Genomic DNA, 18,047 nt, shown 5'->3' with positions numbered 1-18,047 from the left:
TTGCTTTGTTTTCTGAACTGGGCACAGTATCGTTAACAGTGCGCATAAGTTCTGTTAATAGCTTCATGACCTAACCCAGAACCAATACAGGGAGCTGAACCAAATGTCTAACAGATGTGCACAAGGGGGAAACATGCAGAGTTCCAGGGGTTGGCCATGCCATAGGTTAAATGCTGAAGTTGGTGTGTGAGGACCACGTATGGGAAGATGAAAGAATGCATGAGGTGATACATGGAATGTCTGTGTCTTGTTGCCTGTGCTTTCTATCTCTTTACAAGCAAAGGCAGATGAGACAGTCATTACCTGCTACAGGCCCTTTATTTAGCTCCTTCTTGTGTACTGGGGTAGCACAACTGTGAGAAACTATTTGTCAAGAAAGCCATTGGATGATGCCCCTTGACCCTCTCATGAGTGATCCAAGTTGTTAAAGAGGCTTTCTGCACTGGCGTGAATTTCTTCTCTTGGATATGATGAAACCAAATGGCAGTAATAAATTATACTGGCTTTCCAGGGCTAGCATACAGCACTTGCTGTCAAATTAAATTTTGTCAGATGTAAATAAATGTAGATCTTCTGGAAGTTTTAAGTGCTCATAGTTGGCACTGTGAACTTCAGCCTAGGATTGTATCTCCTGAAAATGCACTGTCAATGGCACCTAGTTATGTAACAGCTTTAATCTTGTAGACAACTGTGTTGTTGGCACTATGCCTATGGCTTGGATACACAGCTGTAAAGAATCCCATCACTTTCACACTGAAGGGAAGTAAACTGAAACAACTACCGATCTCTCTTAAAAGAAAATTCAGGAAAACAATCAGTTAAGACAGCACAGATATCCAGACTAACTTTGCTGCACCTATTTTCTGTGAAGTAATTGTAACACTCAAAAGCACTTTCACTCCAAGACACTGCCAAACTTACATTTATTGTATTCAAAGCCAGAAGTTCCAGGGACTAAAACTAAGGCATGACGGACAAGCTTCCTACTGGTAGGAGTGGTTTTTCTTGTAATAATGATGATTAAAAATTCAAATGCTATGTCTTACAATCAATACTTTTAAGCAGAATCTTAACTAGTTGAGTCAGTATGCAAATGTATAGTTACATGTCTGGAGATTTATCTTCATCTTGATGCATAAACAAAAGTGCAGGCCACCTAAATTTTGCATGGGACCTATGACAAGGTTTATGTCTGTTAGCCTGTACCTGCAAGGCCATTTATTCCTCCTTCCACTTCAGATGGGCACTGCTGCTTTCTGGAGCTGCTATGCACTCAGAAGAATTGTCATGTCTTAGCTAAATCGGAAAATGAGTGCCCATATGAGGCAAAGAGAAAGGGAGGACTGACTTCAGACTTGAAACGATTCCCTTTTCCCCCACAACCCCAGTTCTCAAAGGCCTTGTCTCCAGCACCTGCGATTAGAAGTGACTGCTCTTCAGAAAATGAGATCTCCTCATTTGCTATGCTGGGCTTCTGCCCTACTAGGGGATGAGCCTACTAACAATGCTACTAAGACTTCATGATTCAAGAAGTCAAGTGTGTCAGAATTTGCCCATAAATCTATAGACTGTGTTCTTTCCTTTCAAAGAGGTGATCTCCATGTTCTCTTTCTACTGTTAAATGAAATAAGGAAAAGAAAGGAACATAATAGAACTCAGATTCTGTGAAAAAGAAATCTCTCTGCGGTAAAGGAGATCCTGTGAGAAACAGCTGAAGGAAGAAACTGTGCAAATGGGAAGGGGCAGGGTGGAAAGGAACATGTAAGCACTGAGGGATTTATACAACCTTTACTAGTAACATGGATTGAAATACAGATATACTTTTTTTTTCAACTCTTATGTTACAAGAAAACAGGAGGTATTGTGTGATTTTTTTTTTTTTTTTTTTTTTTTTTTTTTTTTTTTTTTTGTCTCTTTCCTTCCCTCGTGGCACAGATGAGGGATTTGAAAATGCCACTGAAGCAAGTCAGGAGGTTGAAAATGCACCACGTCACAATGAAGCAACATGAGGTCTTTTACCTGTGAACTGAAATCTGGCCATACTGTAGCTTGTAGATGTGACATGACATGGAATTTGGCAGTGGTATTCACCTTTATCTTACATAAGCTTATCTGAAAACTTGTTAAAAAGAAATTATCTGAAATGGGGATTCTGCCTTGGAAAGGAAGGCTACATGCAGGAGATGCATAATCAAAATTCTAAGACCTTTCATGAGACAAAATTGGAGAACACTGACAGGCCTAGATGGCATATCATAAAAGTTATAAGAAAAACTGCTAAGAAGCTGGGTAGCTTTCAGAATTCCTATAAACATTCTGGAGTTGTGACACTGACTGTTTGTTTAGGTCAGCAGCAACAGTCATACTTCTTCAATGGAAAAAAATCAGAGCTGAATCTTTGTCCTGTGACTAATGGGGGAAGCTAGTGTGAGCTGCAAGACCCAGTGTCTCTGCTCTTGCAGCCTATCAAGAAGAATCAAAGTGACTCATGCAAACAGCCTGCAGTCACAGAAGGACAGATCCCAACTGGTCTTCTGCATCTCACGAAGCTGTGTCCCACACAGTGTAACACCCAAATATACTGGCCATGCTGCATTCCTGATGTGCTGCTTCTCCTTCTGTGCCTGGGCACTGTGCGCTGCTAAGAAGCACTTCCCAAACACAGGGAGGCTGGTGGAAGGTATTCCTGTCCAGGTTATTCTGTGCTTTTGGATCTTTGGGACTGCACATAGTATTGGGGGAGCCTCATGCATTGCTGTCATCAACTCTGGGACTTATTTGAGCATGCACCAAATATCTTGTTTGAGCACTGGCTATTCTCTGATTCTTTGGTACCATTTCAAGAGGAATCTGAGAGGAGCTTTGTTCCCAGCTAGTTTGTGTTCAAGGGACTGAAGGATGACCACACTGCAAGGAACTTGCTGTGTGAATGGTATCAGGAGAAGTTTGTTACTGACAGGGTGGTAAGGCGCTGGAACAGACCGCCCAAGGAGGTTGCAGATGCCCTGTGTTTAAGGCTAGGTTGGATGGGGCCCTGGGTAAGATCTGGTACTTGACCTAGTGGCTGGCAGCCTTGCTTTTGGCAAGGGGGTTGGAACTTGGTAAGCTTTGAGGTCCTTTCCAACCAAGCCATTCTATGAGCTGAACGCATGCTGCTGTTCTGAAGGCCTGGCTACAGTGTCTTCTCATGTTCAGTGTGAAAATACTACAAGGAGAGCCCATAAAATGTCCAAAAAAAGTGCCAGGCAAATCAAAGCAGAGAGGATGTGTCATAACTGCTCCATTATTTTCTTTGTGGCTTTCTGGAGCAGCAGTATCTGCTAGACAAGCAGACTGCGCATCACCCTGAGGGGAATGGGGAGCCGGGTTCTTGGCTCATCCACACACAAGTTACTCAACAATGCTCTCTAAACATCCCCCTTCCAGAACAGGTGTGCCCTCTTTTCCTCTTTAATTAAACTAAACCGGAACAGTTCAGCCTTATTCTGGAAATTAGTCATAAAATCAGTCAGGGATAGCTCCTTCTGAACCACTACGTGTACAAACAAGCCCCAAACAACATGTACGCTGCCTAATGCGCTGGGGGACCCGGCCGCGCGCTGCCGCCCAGCAGCGGGACGGAGCGGGGCGCCGATGGGGCCGCGATGAGATGGCGGGCCGCCGGCAAGACCGAGCTCCGGGCGCGGCAGCCGGAGCGCAGCCTCCCTGAGTGGCAACCCCGGGTCCCTCAGCGCCCGGCCGATCCCCCGCGGCGGGGCGCTGCAGGCCGGGCCCCTCGGCGCGGGTGGCGGCGTACCTGGGCGGCCCCGGCGCGGCGGCGGTGGGCGGGCGGGAGGCGCTACCTGACAGTGAGTGGCACGGCGCGACGGCCAATGGCGGCGCTGCGGTGCGGGAGCCGGGGAGGGCGGTGCGGGGCGGGGGGGGGGGCTGTGCCGCGGAGCGTGTGCGGCGCCGCGGGGCCGGGGCCGCTGCGTGTGCGGGGAGAGACCCTCGTGGGGGGGGTGGGTGGGGGGAAAGACGGATCCCGGCCCAGAGCGGCGGCCGGCGGCGGCGGGAGGAGCCGGCGCTGCGGTGCGGAGGAAGGAAGCGAGCGAGCGCGGGGCCGCTGTGCGTGCAGCCGGTGGTTACGGCTCTCGGTGCGAATTGGGGCTTTTTCGCCGCCGCCGCCTGACAGTTGTTTGTCGCCGCCGTTTTCTGTGGAGGGGGGGAAAGCGAGCGATCTCCAGCGACCGGGAGGCGTGATTGGAAGCGAGAAATAATTAACTGGAGGAGGAAGAGGAGGCGGAGGAGGAGGAGGACGGGGGTGGAGGAAGGCGAAGGAGGAAGGCACCGCGCGCAGAGCCGAGCCCAGCGGAGCGGCGGGACGCGGCAACTTCGGCTCCGGCGCAGCAGCCGGAGCGCTGCCCGCAGCGGCGGCCGCCTCAGCCCGTGCCCGCTGTGCGCGAGGGAGCGCCGCGCCGCCGGACATGTCGGAGCACAAGGCCAGCGAGCCCAAGTTGTCGACGACCGACAGGGTGGTGAAAGGTGGGTGTTGCGCTGCGCTGCGCCGCGGGCGGCCCGCCCTGGGAGGCGGCGGGGCGGGTACCGGCCGGAGAGCGGCTCGGCCGAGGGCTTTGCGGCTCTCCTCGCCTCCTGCCCGGCGCTCCATTGCAGCATTTCCCCCCCTCCTTCCCCCGCCCCGCTCCCCGCCTTCCCTCTCCGCCTTGAAGGCGCTGCGCGGGGCTCGCCTCGGAGAGACTGGGAGCCCCGGCCCCCTCCCCCGCCAGCCGCTCCCCCGGACGTCCTCCCCCGCTCCCCGGCTCTCTCCGGGTCTCCGCGTCCCCTTCTCCCTACCCACGGCCCCGCTGCGACTGAGGCTCCCTTCCCCTGCACGGCCGCCCGCCCCCGCGGCACTGGGGATCCCGGCAGCCGGGGGATGAGGGCAGCAGGGCCGTGCCGTGCTCCGGGGCGCCAGGCGAAGCGGCCGAGGAGGCTTCCTCCTCTGCCGCCGGCACCGCCTCGGACGCGGGGCTCGGCCTGCTGGGGTGTGAAGTCGGGCGGCGGGCGCACCGCGGCCGGCTGTGTGTGTGTGTGCGTGCGTGCGCAGATGTGCAGGGGGCTCCGCACCCCCACGCCGCGGCTCCATGATTGCGCTCAGCCCGAGATGTGCGTGCGCCGTGAGCCGCAGCGTATAAACACAGCCCGTTTGGGTTAACAACACTGCAGTGGACCAAGGTCGTATTTACCGGGGTAGCGCCCGGTTTGCGCGGTCCATGTGCGTTGCTCGGGGTGCGGTACGCTCGGTAGCGTTTTCCTGCCGTGATGCCCGCCTCGCCTGGCGCGCTGGGATGCGGCGCATCCACCCGGCACACGGAGCCGGTGTTGGGAGCCCGGAACCGGGGGCTGCGCGCATCCTTGCAGAGCCCGGGGAGTGGAGCGGAGCCGTACGCGCTGCCGTACTGGCGTGAGTGGGTGCCAGAACTGCACGATTAACGTGCGGACTATTTAGGAAAGCAAATGACTGTTGTTATTTTGCGTTTGTGTTTATACATACTCGTCTTCTCAAGCCTCCCCATCGTTCCTCCTCCCCCCCCCTTCTCCTTCTTTTTTTTTTTTTTTTTTTTTTTTTTTTTTTTTTTTTTTTTTTTTTTTACGTCCTTTTTCCCCCGGATGAAATTGCAGCTCTTCGGATGTTGTAAAAAATGCAATTCCAAGCTCAATAAGATATTTCTTGGAAGTGGCTTAGGAATTTATCTTCTTCTATCTGGAATGTTTGCAGATGAAGTATGTGGTCTGTGCTGTCACACTACCAGTAGGCTTTAGAAGCCTGAAACAGTGATGTTGAGCTGATGCTTATCTTTGCGAGGTCCAGCGATGGCTGTCATGTTGGGAAGCCTTCATTGCCGTCATGGGATGGCTGTTTTTCGTTTTTCTCCTTTTAAAATCCTGACATGTGACCAAACGTCTTGATCTCATGTGTGACAGAACTCCCTTGGACTCAAGCAGATGCTCATATAAATAAGAATAACTGCAGGGTTGGAACTATTATTTCTGTATTGACACAACCCTTGGTAGCTTCAGTGGTAGGTTTCCATTTTTTACGTGTGCCAATAAGTTTGTCATATCTCAAGGAACCATTTTCTTAGCAAACTTAGTATGTATAATTAGATACAATTTTATATCACAGTTAGAAATCAAATTTGTTAAACTGGGGAAGTACTGGGCAAAGTGTCTGTGCTGCTTAGGTGTCTCTTCATCTCAACTCCAAGTGTTGTCCTAGGTCCCAACATTTGTTACATGTTTACTTGTTCTGTTACATAGTTAAATCCTTCTAAGGCCTTAAAATAGCACCTGAGGGGAGTAGCGCACAGTAAACTGGTCCTTTGTAGGATTATTCTTTGTATAGGTCCTTCACTCTGCCTTCTTACAGACTGTAAGGAAATCCAGAAAGAAAACAATTGGTGGTGATAATAGAGATAGGGAAAAAGTTGCTTTGTTTTCTTGTGGGGTGTGATTTGTGTATTCCTGAGATGAGCAATTGAAGAAAGTTTGCAAGGCTTAAATGAATTAAAAGAAAAAAAAAAAAAAAAAAAAGGCAACAACACCTTGTAAGCACCCGTGTCTATTAGTGGAGAGCCCTGATGCTCCTCAGGGCAAGCCAGGTACTCTGATGGTATTAAGAGAATTGTGAAAGGAATTGTGAAAAGTGAAAACAACTTGGGCTTTTTCCTTTAAAGTTTAAATATTGAAGCTGTGTTTGGAAAAGAAATGTTTGTAGCATATGGATGTAGGCTCTAGATTAAGCTATTCTCTGCCAGTGTTTGTGTGCTGGTGTTTTTTGTTTTTTGTTTTTTGTTTTTTGTTTTTTGTTTTTTGTTTTTTGTTTTTTGTTTTTTGTTTTTTGTTTTTTGTTTTTTTTTGTGTGTGTGTGTGTGTGTGCGTGTAGAACCTTTCAGTTTGCTGGCATGTGACCAAAGATGCCAGTTGAGATCTGGCTCATGGAAGTCATGGCTAGGCACTGCTAGCAGTGATGGGGTGGGTTTGGGGAGGTGACAGTTCCAGCAGCTCCGTGCGGTTTGCTTATGGCTGCATGCTGCCTCTGAGGTGGGCTGTTGTGGGCTCTTCTCTTGCACTCAAAGGAGACACGCAGACAGAGAAGTGGGGTATTTCTGTAGGTGAGAACTTCATCTCATGCTCATTTTGCATTGCTTATTGAATCTTCTGAACTGCGCTCAAACTGATATAAATGAAAAATGCTATTGGGAGAAGGAAAGAATGGCTCTGGAGCCCCAAATGCTAAAAAAGTGTTGGTCTTCTGCTACCTCTGTGATGCAACTGGTATAAAATTACGTTCAACAGTTGGAGTGAAATTTTCAGATATGGAATGGTTGGGCAACGGGTGATGTAAGGAAGAAATTCAAGTCTGTGTAATGTTAAATTTCCAGGAGCAAATTAATTCTTGGTAGAGCTGACAAAATTAGATTATTTGGAGTTAAAGGAAAGGAATCCACAGCGTGCATTTGCAGTAGTACTTCTTTGATGTACTTTTGTATTCTCCCTAGCATAGTACATATGTTTTGATGCAAATTAGGCACATCATCTTTAATCATCGGAATTTTTTTTGATCTTGTAGAGGAGCAATGCTTTGAGAGGCAAGTAAGGTAACCTGTACATTCAAAGGTTGTCGGGATCAAGGCTCAGGATGCCATAATGTTGCAGCAAATGCTGACTCAACGTGTTTACAGATAGACATTCCATTCTTTCTTGTTAGATGTATGATGCAGCCTTCGCCCAGACTGAGCTGTTCATAAGTTCTTGCATTCTTTCAGAACTGAAAAAGCTCCTCCTTACCCATAGTGCTTTTAAGTCCCGAGACTCACCAGCCAAAGCATGGGCTTGGTTGCTCTTGTGAAGGTGGGAATACCTGTCCAGGAAAAGCTGGACTGGGAGTACTAGCTCATTCCTCATGGGTCAGTGAACAGCTGTCTGATGTCAACAGCTTGTGGTCACTACTGACATTAGCAGGATTTGAACCCACCAACCTGGAGGGAGAAGCCGTGTATCAGATTACTTGACCTCCTCAAAATATTCAGTGTTGCATTACCGCCTTCTAGAAATACTGCTCTAAAGCGGAGTAATCCTAAATAAAAACTTCGAAAGTGAGCTGTAATGGTCATACAAAGAAATGAAAGCAATATTTTTGGAAATCTCGCTGTTAGCTAGGCACAGTAGTTGTTTGGATTCTTGCATGCATGTCAGATGACTGTGTACTTTTTGAGAATTGGTTGATTTTCTTGTTCGAAAGAAAGTGGAGTTTTAGTGGAATCTCAGCTCTTCAGATGAGCTGCTGCCATGACTCTTGATCCTTGGTGTTGGCAATCTCATGTTGTGCATTGTGTGCAGGTGTTCGCAGTTACATCAGCAATTAATGACACTCAAAAAAGTAGGCACCAGTCTCTTCTGTCTCTGAATTTCCAACTGTCTAATGTTCAGGCTGTCAGTTGTTTGTAATATAATATGAATGTCAGTCCCAATCAATGTTAGCCATCAGTGTTAACTTCAGATTCAGATGAAAGGTAAAACTGGTGTTTATTGCTGTCAATAATGGGAGTTAGCCATGAAGTTTAAAGTTTCCATTAGTCCAGGGAGACTCGTACGTACCCTGCTAGGGCTCATGCTTCAAACTGACCTTCAGTGAGCCAGAACAGGTGTACTACGGAAGCCTGCCTCTCTCTTTCTGTAAAATGTAATGTTTTCCAGCTTGGATGTTTTGTGCAAGCGCTGGCTTGTCCTTAGGTGTTAATTCTGCATGATGACCTCACTGTCAGTAGCATTGGTAAATATGGTATGCATTTTGGTTTAAATTTAAGTATGAGGAAATCTATGGCAAGGGACGATCCTACTTGGATATTACAACTGTCTAATGACAGTAGATGAAATGGTTTTGTGCCTCTCCAGTGAGAGTGCTGGAAGTTCAATATCCCTCAGATCTTCACGAGGGAGAGGAAGGATTTGCTTTGTAGCTGTTTCTATTTTTGTTTTAATTAATTAAATTTATCCTTGTAATACTTGAGAATGCACTCATGCTCTGAGGGAGCCTGCATCTGGATTCAAGGGATGCTATCAGATGGAGAATCTGCCTGCATTTCTGTCAGAAAGGTACTTAGGTTGCTCTCAAACTAATGCCTTCTGTTAATTTCCATGGAAATGACAACAGATGCAAAAAGCACAATACCAGTGTTTGATAGAGCACGTTCTCAGCTACAAAGTGCTATTTTTCAACATAGTCACCGCCATTAGCAAATTCATGCACACAAGCTGATGGAGGCATTCTTAATTTTGTGTTGTCACAGCTGTGCATGGCCATCCGGAATGTGGCTTGTCTTTTGTGTTATTGTCACCACTGCTGAAATGCACCATCCGCTGCTTCACTGTGCTCATATCCACTGTTTGGTCTCCATCGACGTTCAGCAAATGTCGATGAATGCCTTTTTCTCCACACGAAGGAGTTCAGTGACACACCTTTGCTTCATAAGTGCTTCTGTGTCAGGTGCCGTTTTGTCAGGCTGCCCCTCTGCTACCATCTGTCACACAGCAACAAACTGTAATGAAATATTGGTGGGAAGGTTCAACACCTACTTCTGCGTTACCAACATCTACCTCCTGACATCATGGGCCAACATAATAAAATGGGAGGCATTACTTTTGGAGCAGCCCGCATAGCATGGCTACAGCAGAAGACTTTCTGCTCCTTACTATTTTCCTTCACTGAAAGAATGGCTTTGCTAGCTTTGTAGTTGAAGACCCCCTGGTATCTTCATGAAGCAAGCCATAGGAGGGGCAGTTGAGAACAGAACACAGGTGAATTTGCTTGCTTAGGGCTCAAGTTAGGATAACTTAGAAGGGAAATTGAGGCTGGCTTGTTGTTTTCTTATGTCTAACTGCTATGTTCTTGTATCTCATGGTCAGAACTCAGTTAATACTTCTAAAACCAATGGCTTCCGTCAGTTGGATGTTGCCTAGGTATTGCAGTCTTGTGTTTCTTGCACTTTGTAAACTTGTGCCTGAGTGACTAATGACTGCACTTGTTTTAAAGGATTGGGAATGCAGTAAGGAGAAATTTAAACAAAAGCTAAGTACAGTGCTTGACAGTTATGCTTGTGTAATTAAGCTGGTGATTTATTTTGATTTGTGAACTCAGTTTACCTCTTACTCATTAAGATAGTTTTGTAAATAAGACCTTTAGTTAAACAAGCCTTTTACTGCACAGCCTTAGAGAAAAACCATGCGTGCATTGAAGGATGCTTTTCTTAGACAGTTGATATTGCATTGGTGGGAGATTCTTCTCATGAAGTAGACTGATATGAGGTGAGATGAAAAAAAAACTACCTTATTTGTGTGTTTAAAATCCTTTTCTGCTTTTGAATTGCACATTGGCTAAAGCTTTCTGCTGTTTCATGCTCTTCTTGTCTGGGTCTAGCGAGAGAACTAGTGTTTTTGATACCACTGGTGCTAGTGAGAAGCTTGAAAGAGGAGTTCATGCTGGGTGTTATCAGCCTTTAACTTCAGTGGAAAATATGAACCAATGGAGGTAAATTTCCATAGGGGAATGTTGTACAGAGCAGTTGTTTCCTCTTTGCCATCTATTCCCAGTTTCAACAGTATCTATATCCATTACATGCATCTCACTTAGAGATGATAGGTGCTACATGGTTATTCTTGCTTTTCTTTGTAGATTGTGGCAAGGAGATTAAAAAAAAAAAAAAAAAAAAAGAAAGTATTAAGTTGTATAGTCAAATCTGTTTTACATTTTAGATAGTCCCATGATTGCTAGAACTCTCAGAATTCTTCCCACCAGATAGTTCTTGAGGAAATTTCTGCCAAAAGACACTTGGATAAGTTAATAAAATAAGCTTTTTGCTTACTTCTTATAGCTTTTCTTTTCCAAACTCATAGTCCTTCTTCAGTTTCTTCTGTTTTGCTGAGTAGCTTCTACTTGAAGTACAGGAGTAAAAAATTTAGGTAGTCTGTTTGGTATGGATATTGGTTCATTTAAGGCTTCCTAGCAATGTTGATACGCACCATGTTGTGGGGGATAGTTCCTTCTTTACAACTTGAAAGAATGTGGAGAGAAGTACTTCCTTAACAGTACTGTAAGATACAAAGATACTGTTTTACTCTTTTTATTTTCTTAAGAATGTGCCATAAAAGAAGCCACAAGTTTCTGAAGTAACAGCCACTTCAAATCACCTTCATGAAGAGGTGCCTTCTTACATCCTTTTATATGTGGTTTCAGGAGTAAATGCGAATTGGTGTTGTGTATCACTTTTTCAGCTGAGTGCTTAAATCATTTCCTGTTCTGATAACTGGTCATTTACCTTGACTTTCCCCCAGGAAAGATCTTTCTATGGCTTCTGAGTCAATAATGGTGAAATGTATCATCTCAAGTCTAAAAATCACTTCAGTGTGTGTGCAGCCTCATTTGTGTAAGCCTGTGGTTCACTGAGGGGCTCTGCCACTCAGCTTGGAGATTGCAGTGTGTTAGTGCTGGAGTGTGTTAGTGCTGGAGTGCCCCAGCTATGTTCTTGTTTAACTGTTGGATGGAGGAAGAGATAGAAGACCAGATGTAGAGAAGCAGAGACAGTAAATGCTATGATGGTAAAATTTGCTGCTTATAAAAATCCGAAGTACTCATTCCTACCTCACTTGTTCTCCCCACCAGAAAGCTGATACTGTTGAAATGACACCTCCAGAGCTGCACCTCTTTGACAGTCATTTACATGCATTACAAACTGACTATCTATTTTTATAATCAAGGTTAGGCATGTTAACATTGGCACCACCGGTGTATGAGGAGAATGTGACCACCTTATTTAAGATTTAATTGCACCAACACAATTTCTGACTGATACCATTTGTACTTGGAACTGGAGAGGAGAAAGAGTGGAGTGGAAAGGCATCGGAGGTTAATTCCTGGGTGTCTGTGAGTGTGGTGTCCGTGTTGCACGTGTTTGTTGGTGTTTTTTCCTTTTTATAGTGCATTTCATGAAGCTTTTGAAAACACTGCTGACTATCTAACACTTAAACTTCTTTCTACTTAGAAATACAACTGTGCTGTACTGAAGTTCTACTGCATCTTCCTTTTAGATTTCAGTCTCTTTTAACACTTTCTTCCTTTTAAGAGTCAGTAAGCTCTTTCTCTTCTTGTTGATGTTCCTTTCCTGCGTTTCTTCCAACCTTTCTGACTAAGCATGTTGAGCAGCCTAAGTGCTGCCTGCTAGCAGTCATCGTGTTGCATGTACTTAGCGTAAGAGGTTCACCAAACACAACCTGTTTCCTTTGACTATGCATCTATAGGCATCTGTAGGTGCCCGGGGAAGCATGTGAGAACAGGGGAAGTATGTTATGACTCTTCCTCTGACTTGTGTTGTAATTCTGCAGCCAACTGCTGACTCTGTGGCTTTCTTTTCAGCCAGTAGCTCCACTGTCAGTGTGCTGCTCAAGCTCTCCCCAACTTGTCACAGAAGGATGTCTATATTTTGCAGTTCAGCTGCTGCTTGCGGGTTGCCTAGCAGTAACACTGAAAACTCGCAGCATGACTGTTAGTTTTAACTCGTAGCTTGCAAAGAGCTCTGAGAGCTAGCATAGATGGTGGTAGTTTTGGTTAATGTAGGAAAAGAGTGAGTATAAACGCTCATGCTTTATTGTCTGTGCAACCAGGCTCCGATGTTAATTAGCACAGGAAGGTAATATTTAATGAAGGTAGTAACACTTGCCTGAAAAAAACTGAAGTTCACCATGGGTGAGTGAACTTTAAAGCCTCCACCTTAAAAACTAAGCATGGGAGGTTTAGAACTTAGTATAGATTATGCAAAATATCTGTGCCAGAGAAAGAATAAAAAATGCTGCTGAAAATATGATTGCTCTGAATCTTAGCAGTAGTAATAGCTATATTCCCATCTCTCAGATATGCAGATGTGAATGAATAAAATAATTCAAGTTTCCGTTTTCTGGTTTTCCAAATTGAGCAGTTTTTAAATGGGATAAAATGCACACTGATGGAAAGAGGTATTGGTGTAAAACTGCTATTATTTTCCACCACATTCCTTTTCCTCCATGCCATCTTTTAAATGCGTGCGTCTTGGGAATGTTGTTGCAGCATATTGACGTCAGCCAGTATACCTTCCTTGGGTTGTGCTCGTTCTTGCCCAGTGTAGAACTGATGGACTGGAGGGAAAGAAGATTACAAATCTGACTAGACAATCAAGCTAAAAACCTAAAGCAAGGTTACCTGATTGTGCTGGTTAAATTCTCAACAACAAAATCAGAATAACTAACCTCCTGCAGAGCAAATTGTGCTGTAATGTTTTCTCTGATATTTGCCAATTACACAAAAATATCAGGCCTGAACAGCACCGCCACAAGAAAGGAAGTGCGCTTTGACCTTGCGATTAGAATGGTGAAAATAACATGTGTTAATAATGGGTTATGCAGATGTGATGTTGCAGACAGTGTTTAACACTCACTCTGGGCATTGTTCAATAGGCTTAATTAATAGAATCCCAACTACAGTTTTTTTTAACCTAATTTAGCGTGACTAGGGTTTAACTTCTAATTTAAGCATTTGTGAGTGTCTTTGTGAAGGTGGGTTATGCAATTTTTTTTTTCCTTGCTGATAGTGACAGCCAAGTAATTGTGTGGCCAGATAAAAGCCCAGTTCCCCAATTGTTCATGTTTTGGAGTACCCATCATTTGAAAAGAAATCATTAATGGTCTAGATAAACGGCTCAGGGGGAGAAAAAGAGGCTCAGCCTGTCATCTTCTTTTTGCTTTTCTTGTTCATGAGCTTTTTATCTTTCTTTACTGTGGCTGTATGTTGGGTATACAGCATGTGTGATTGTGTGGTTTTCTTTCTGAAGCATTTGGAATTCTTCTGGAATTATTTCCTAAAGTGGGGAAACCTGGTAAAATAAATGCTCATTTTTTATTATAACTAAGGACAAAGCAGCACAAGAGCTTGCGCTTTCTGGTTTACAGTCCTCTGTGGGTGATATTGAAGGGGAAGGCATGTGGCTAGAGAGAAATATGGTGGTGTATTTTCTCTACAAATGACATAGAATTGCATGAAATAGTGATTTTTGGAGTTCTGCAGAGAACTATAGGCTTGCATGCTTTGCCCTGGCTTTTTCTCCATCTGACAAAGAATAATGCTCCAGTTGAGAGAGAGATCTCAAATTCTTTCTGCATCTGTGTTTTTTTTTGCTTTCCTACTTTCGCCTTCCTTTGCATGTGTGCTTACATCTTTATGGAAAACGTGATTTTGTTCATACACAGTGACACAGTTAAGAAAACAAATAAAAGCTTCTAGATGGTGAAACCTGCCCTCTTGGTGGCCTCAGAGAAAAGTTGTTTCATCGTCTACTTTGGACTTGAGATATTGTTCTACTCAGCAAAGTTCTTTTTAACAAAAAATTTGGAACTGCTTGGCTGATTCTGCTTTTATTACTGCATAGAACGAATCTGATAATTTAATACGTTTCACTTACCGTCATTTATTTCAAGGAGTTTAAAATAATGGACAATTTGAATGAAAGGCCATTCAAAGAAAAATCCCTTCCTGTTCCCCCCAAAAGAAACAAAACAATCCACAAACAAAATTAAAACATCAAATGTAGCAATTTAAATAATTTTTTTAGTCCTTTTTCCACAGTGTTTGCCAAGTTTCAGTTTGATGTTGATTACAATGGTCATACTGTGTTACATTCTTTGAAAAAGTGCAACTGGTCATTAGCTACAATGACATGAACAGCTGTAGTATTTTATGATAACAGCTGGGAAGCTAGTTCTCTTCAAAAACTTTAGTGTCCCTTTCATGCCTTTTTAAAGTGAGAAACCAAGATTTTTGTATTTGTTCCCTAATTTATGCTAAGAATTTCATAATAGGCAATGGTGGCAATTAGGTATCAAAATATCATGTTTGTGACTTGGAATGTTTTCCCTTGTGGGACCTGTTTTGTAATCTGCTGAAATCTGCAGGAGTTGGAATCTTTTCATTAACTTGAGTAAACTGTGAATCAAGTAGTCATCCTGTGACTTACAGTTTTGGCTTTCCTTTTAAGGAGGTGATTTCTATCTGTTTTAAACTGCTTTGCTATATCTGATCTTAAGTGGCTTAGGACAGGACAGCATTATCTCTTATTTTCACAGTGAGCAAAGTGTACTCCTACTTTGCAATGCTGTCTTTTAGCAAGTGAATAGGGACTTATGTATGTACTTGTCTTGTATGTATGGAGCTGTTCTTTCCCAGTAATAGTTTGCTGTTTTATTGCTTAGTCTTCAGAAATTTAAAATGTTTCCCATACATGGATGTACTTCGGTGCTTTTTATCACTGAAAAAATCATGCAGACACCATTCTCATATATAAAGGCTTTTTGCCTATGTGCTGCTCACTTAAAAATACTTTTTCTTTAACAAATGTACCTGGATTGCCTTAAATAAAAGGCAGTCTGCTTTGTTTAACTCAGTTACTGGTCTAACAGAGTAAGTCTTTAATATTAAAATCACACAGGTAGTAGATGTACATAGGAGATGTGTGTCATCTTTGAGTCATAGAATCATTAAGGTTGGAAGAAACCACTAAGATCATTTAGTTCTGTTATCAGCCCATCACCTGCAGTTCTGTTGCACAGAAATAAGTGCACTGGGGTGGGGGAAGGTGGAAGCAGAGTGCTGGTGGCTGGAGTAAGGAGACCCAAGGGCATAGCAAGGTGGTGTTGGACATACAGCTGGGGGATGTGGAAGAGGAAATGCAGAGCACAGTGGGTGAGGGCAGTATCCTCGGGGCAGCAAAGAGTTACTCAAGGAATCTTAGCTTGTTGATAACGGAAAGCACAGAGCTGTTTTAGGAGTGCTTTGCCTAATGAGTTATTTTGAAACAGGTGAATATCTTAGCGTTTTAGAGGTGTTTGTGTGCAGTGGGGCAGGAAGTTGGGCATTAGCCACGAGGGAGCCTGACTTTATCAACAAGCAGAGAGCTGGTGAGGCCGCCTGGTGAAAGTTCTAGTTACTCATATACTTTGTGGGTGGATTTAGATTATCAGTGTATAATCTCTATAGTTTTTATCTTGGGAAACTTTTCTTAAGAAGTGCTTGCTGTCCATACACTGTTAGTAGTAGAGTGGAAAGTGAACCTTCTGAGTGTACTAGAAGAAGTTACTTCTGGTAGAAAAGAAAGAACAGAAACTCCAAAAAAATCAAACAACAACAACAAAAAAAAAAAACACCCACAAAAAAATCCACAAAAACCCACAAAAAGGGGAAGAAAAACCAACCAACCAAACAACACTGCAAAACAGAAACATCAACAAAAACAACTCCCATTTTGCAACAAATAGGGATGAGCTTTTATTAATTTCTGCTGAGATGTCAGCTTTAGCTTCTGGGCAGTCTTCTCTCTACCTTAGCAGGTGTGAATATGTGGAGTTTTATGGTCATTTGTCCTTCTGTTTACTTACTCCAGTCGTGTAATAACATATCCTTAGTTTTTATGAGTTATGTATTGAAGTCACTTTCTCTCTCAAGACTAAAAGGTATGAGCTCGGACAGCTTCAGTTGCAGAATGGCAGAGGCTGTAAGGGCCCTTTGGAGATTTCTAGTCGGACCTCTGTTCAAGCACATAGCCCTGCTTGTCCACTACCATGTCTAGGTGGTTTTTGAATATCCCCAAGGAGATGCCACAACCTCTTTGGGCAACTTGTGCTGGTTTAAAAAAAAAAAAAAAAAAAAAAAAAGCATTTTCTGATGTTGAGACAGACCCTCCTAGGATTCATTTTCATAGAATCACAGAATCACAAGGTTGGAAAGGACCTACTGGATCATCAAGTCATATCATCCTCCATTGTTACCACAAGCACTAAACCATATCTCACAGCTCCTCATCCAGACACCTCTTGAACACTGCCAGGGATGGCGACTCCACTACCTCCCTGGGCAGCCATTCCAGTGCCTGACCACTCTCTGAGAGAAAAAGTTTTTCCTTATGTCTAATCTAAACCTCCCCTGGTACAACTTGTGGCCATTTCCTCAGGTCCTGTTTGTTGCCTGGGAGAAGAGGCCAAACCTCTCTTCAGGAAGTTGTAGATTGCAGTGAGGTCTCCCCTGAGCCTCCTTTTCTCCAGACTAAACTGGGGCCCAAAACTGGACACAGCGCTTGAGATGTGGTCTCACCAGTGCTGGGGGATGATCACTTCCCTGCTCCTGCTGGCCACACTATTTCTAATGCAGGCCAGGATGCCGTTGGCCCTCTTGGTCACCTGGGCACACTGTCGGTTCATGTTCAGCCGAGCATCAACCAACACCCCCAGGTCCCTTTCCTTTTCTCAGCCATCCAGCCACTCATCCCCAAGCTTATAGCTCTGCATGGGGTTCTTATGGCCAAAGTGCAGGACCTGGCACTTGGCCTTGTGGAACCTCATCCCATACACCTCAGCCCAGTGATCCAGCTTATCTAGATCCCTCTGAAGGGCCTCGCTACCCTTAGGCACATCAACAGTATCTCCCAGCTTGGTGTCACCTGCAAATTACTGAGGGTACAATCAATCCCTTCATCTAGGTCATCAAGAAAGATATTAAGATGAGCCCCAGTACCGACCCCTGGGGGACACCATTTGTAAGGGGTTGCCAGCTAGACTTAGCTTCATTAACCACTACCCGCTGGGCATGGCGTACTAGCCAGTTCCTTACCCAAAGAGGGGTATACCTCTCCAGGCCACAGGCAGCCAGTTTCCCCAGTAGAATACTGTGTTACTGTGCATTTCTGAGAAAGAGCCTGGCTCTGTGGCTGTCTATGTGTCTTCCCTTCAGATATTTGCGCATGTGAGTAAGATTTGCACTCTTTCCCCCCCTCCCTCTGAGCCTTTTCTCTGGGCTACAGTCCTGGGTCTCTTAGCCTTTTCTCTGTTGAGAAGTGCTCCAGTTGCTTAGTCATCTCAGTGCTCCTTTCTTCCGCTGGACTGTCTCCAGCTGCTCGATCTGCCTTGCACCAGGGAACCCAGGACTGGACGCACTA

General features: G+C 44.6%; 1 protein-coding gene across 4 annotated transcripts in view; it reads left to right on the top strand.

The window, feature by feature from the left end:
* Positions 1 to 4,466: 4,466 nt before the first annotated feature.
* The window catches only part of PPP3CA (protein phosphatase 3 catalytic subunit alpha), a gene marked incomplete at both ends in the record, with an annotated part of 188,430 nt that continues 174,849 nt past the window's right edge, over positions 4,467 to 18,047 (top strand). For all 4 annotated transcript variants that reach the window (XM_079535019.1, XM_079535018.1, XM_079535017.1 and 1 more), the window contains one exon: positions 4,467 to 4,524. In XM_079535019.1, coding sequence (XP_079391145.1) covers positions 4,467 to 4,524 — 58 coding nt within the window. The remainder of the gene's footprint in view (positions 4,525 to 18,047) is intronic.

This window comes from Tetrao urogallus (assembly GCF_951394365.1).
Source record: "Tetrao urogallus genome assembly, chromosome: 4".
In the NCBI taxonomy this organism is placed as follows: domain Eukaryota; kingdom Metazoa; phylum Chordata; class Aves; order Galliformes; family Phasianidae; genus Tetrao; species Tetrao urogallus.
This window is presented reverse-complemented; position numbering and strand designations above follow the sequence as displayed.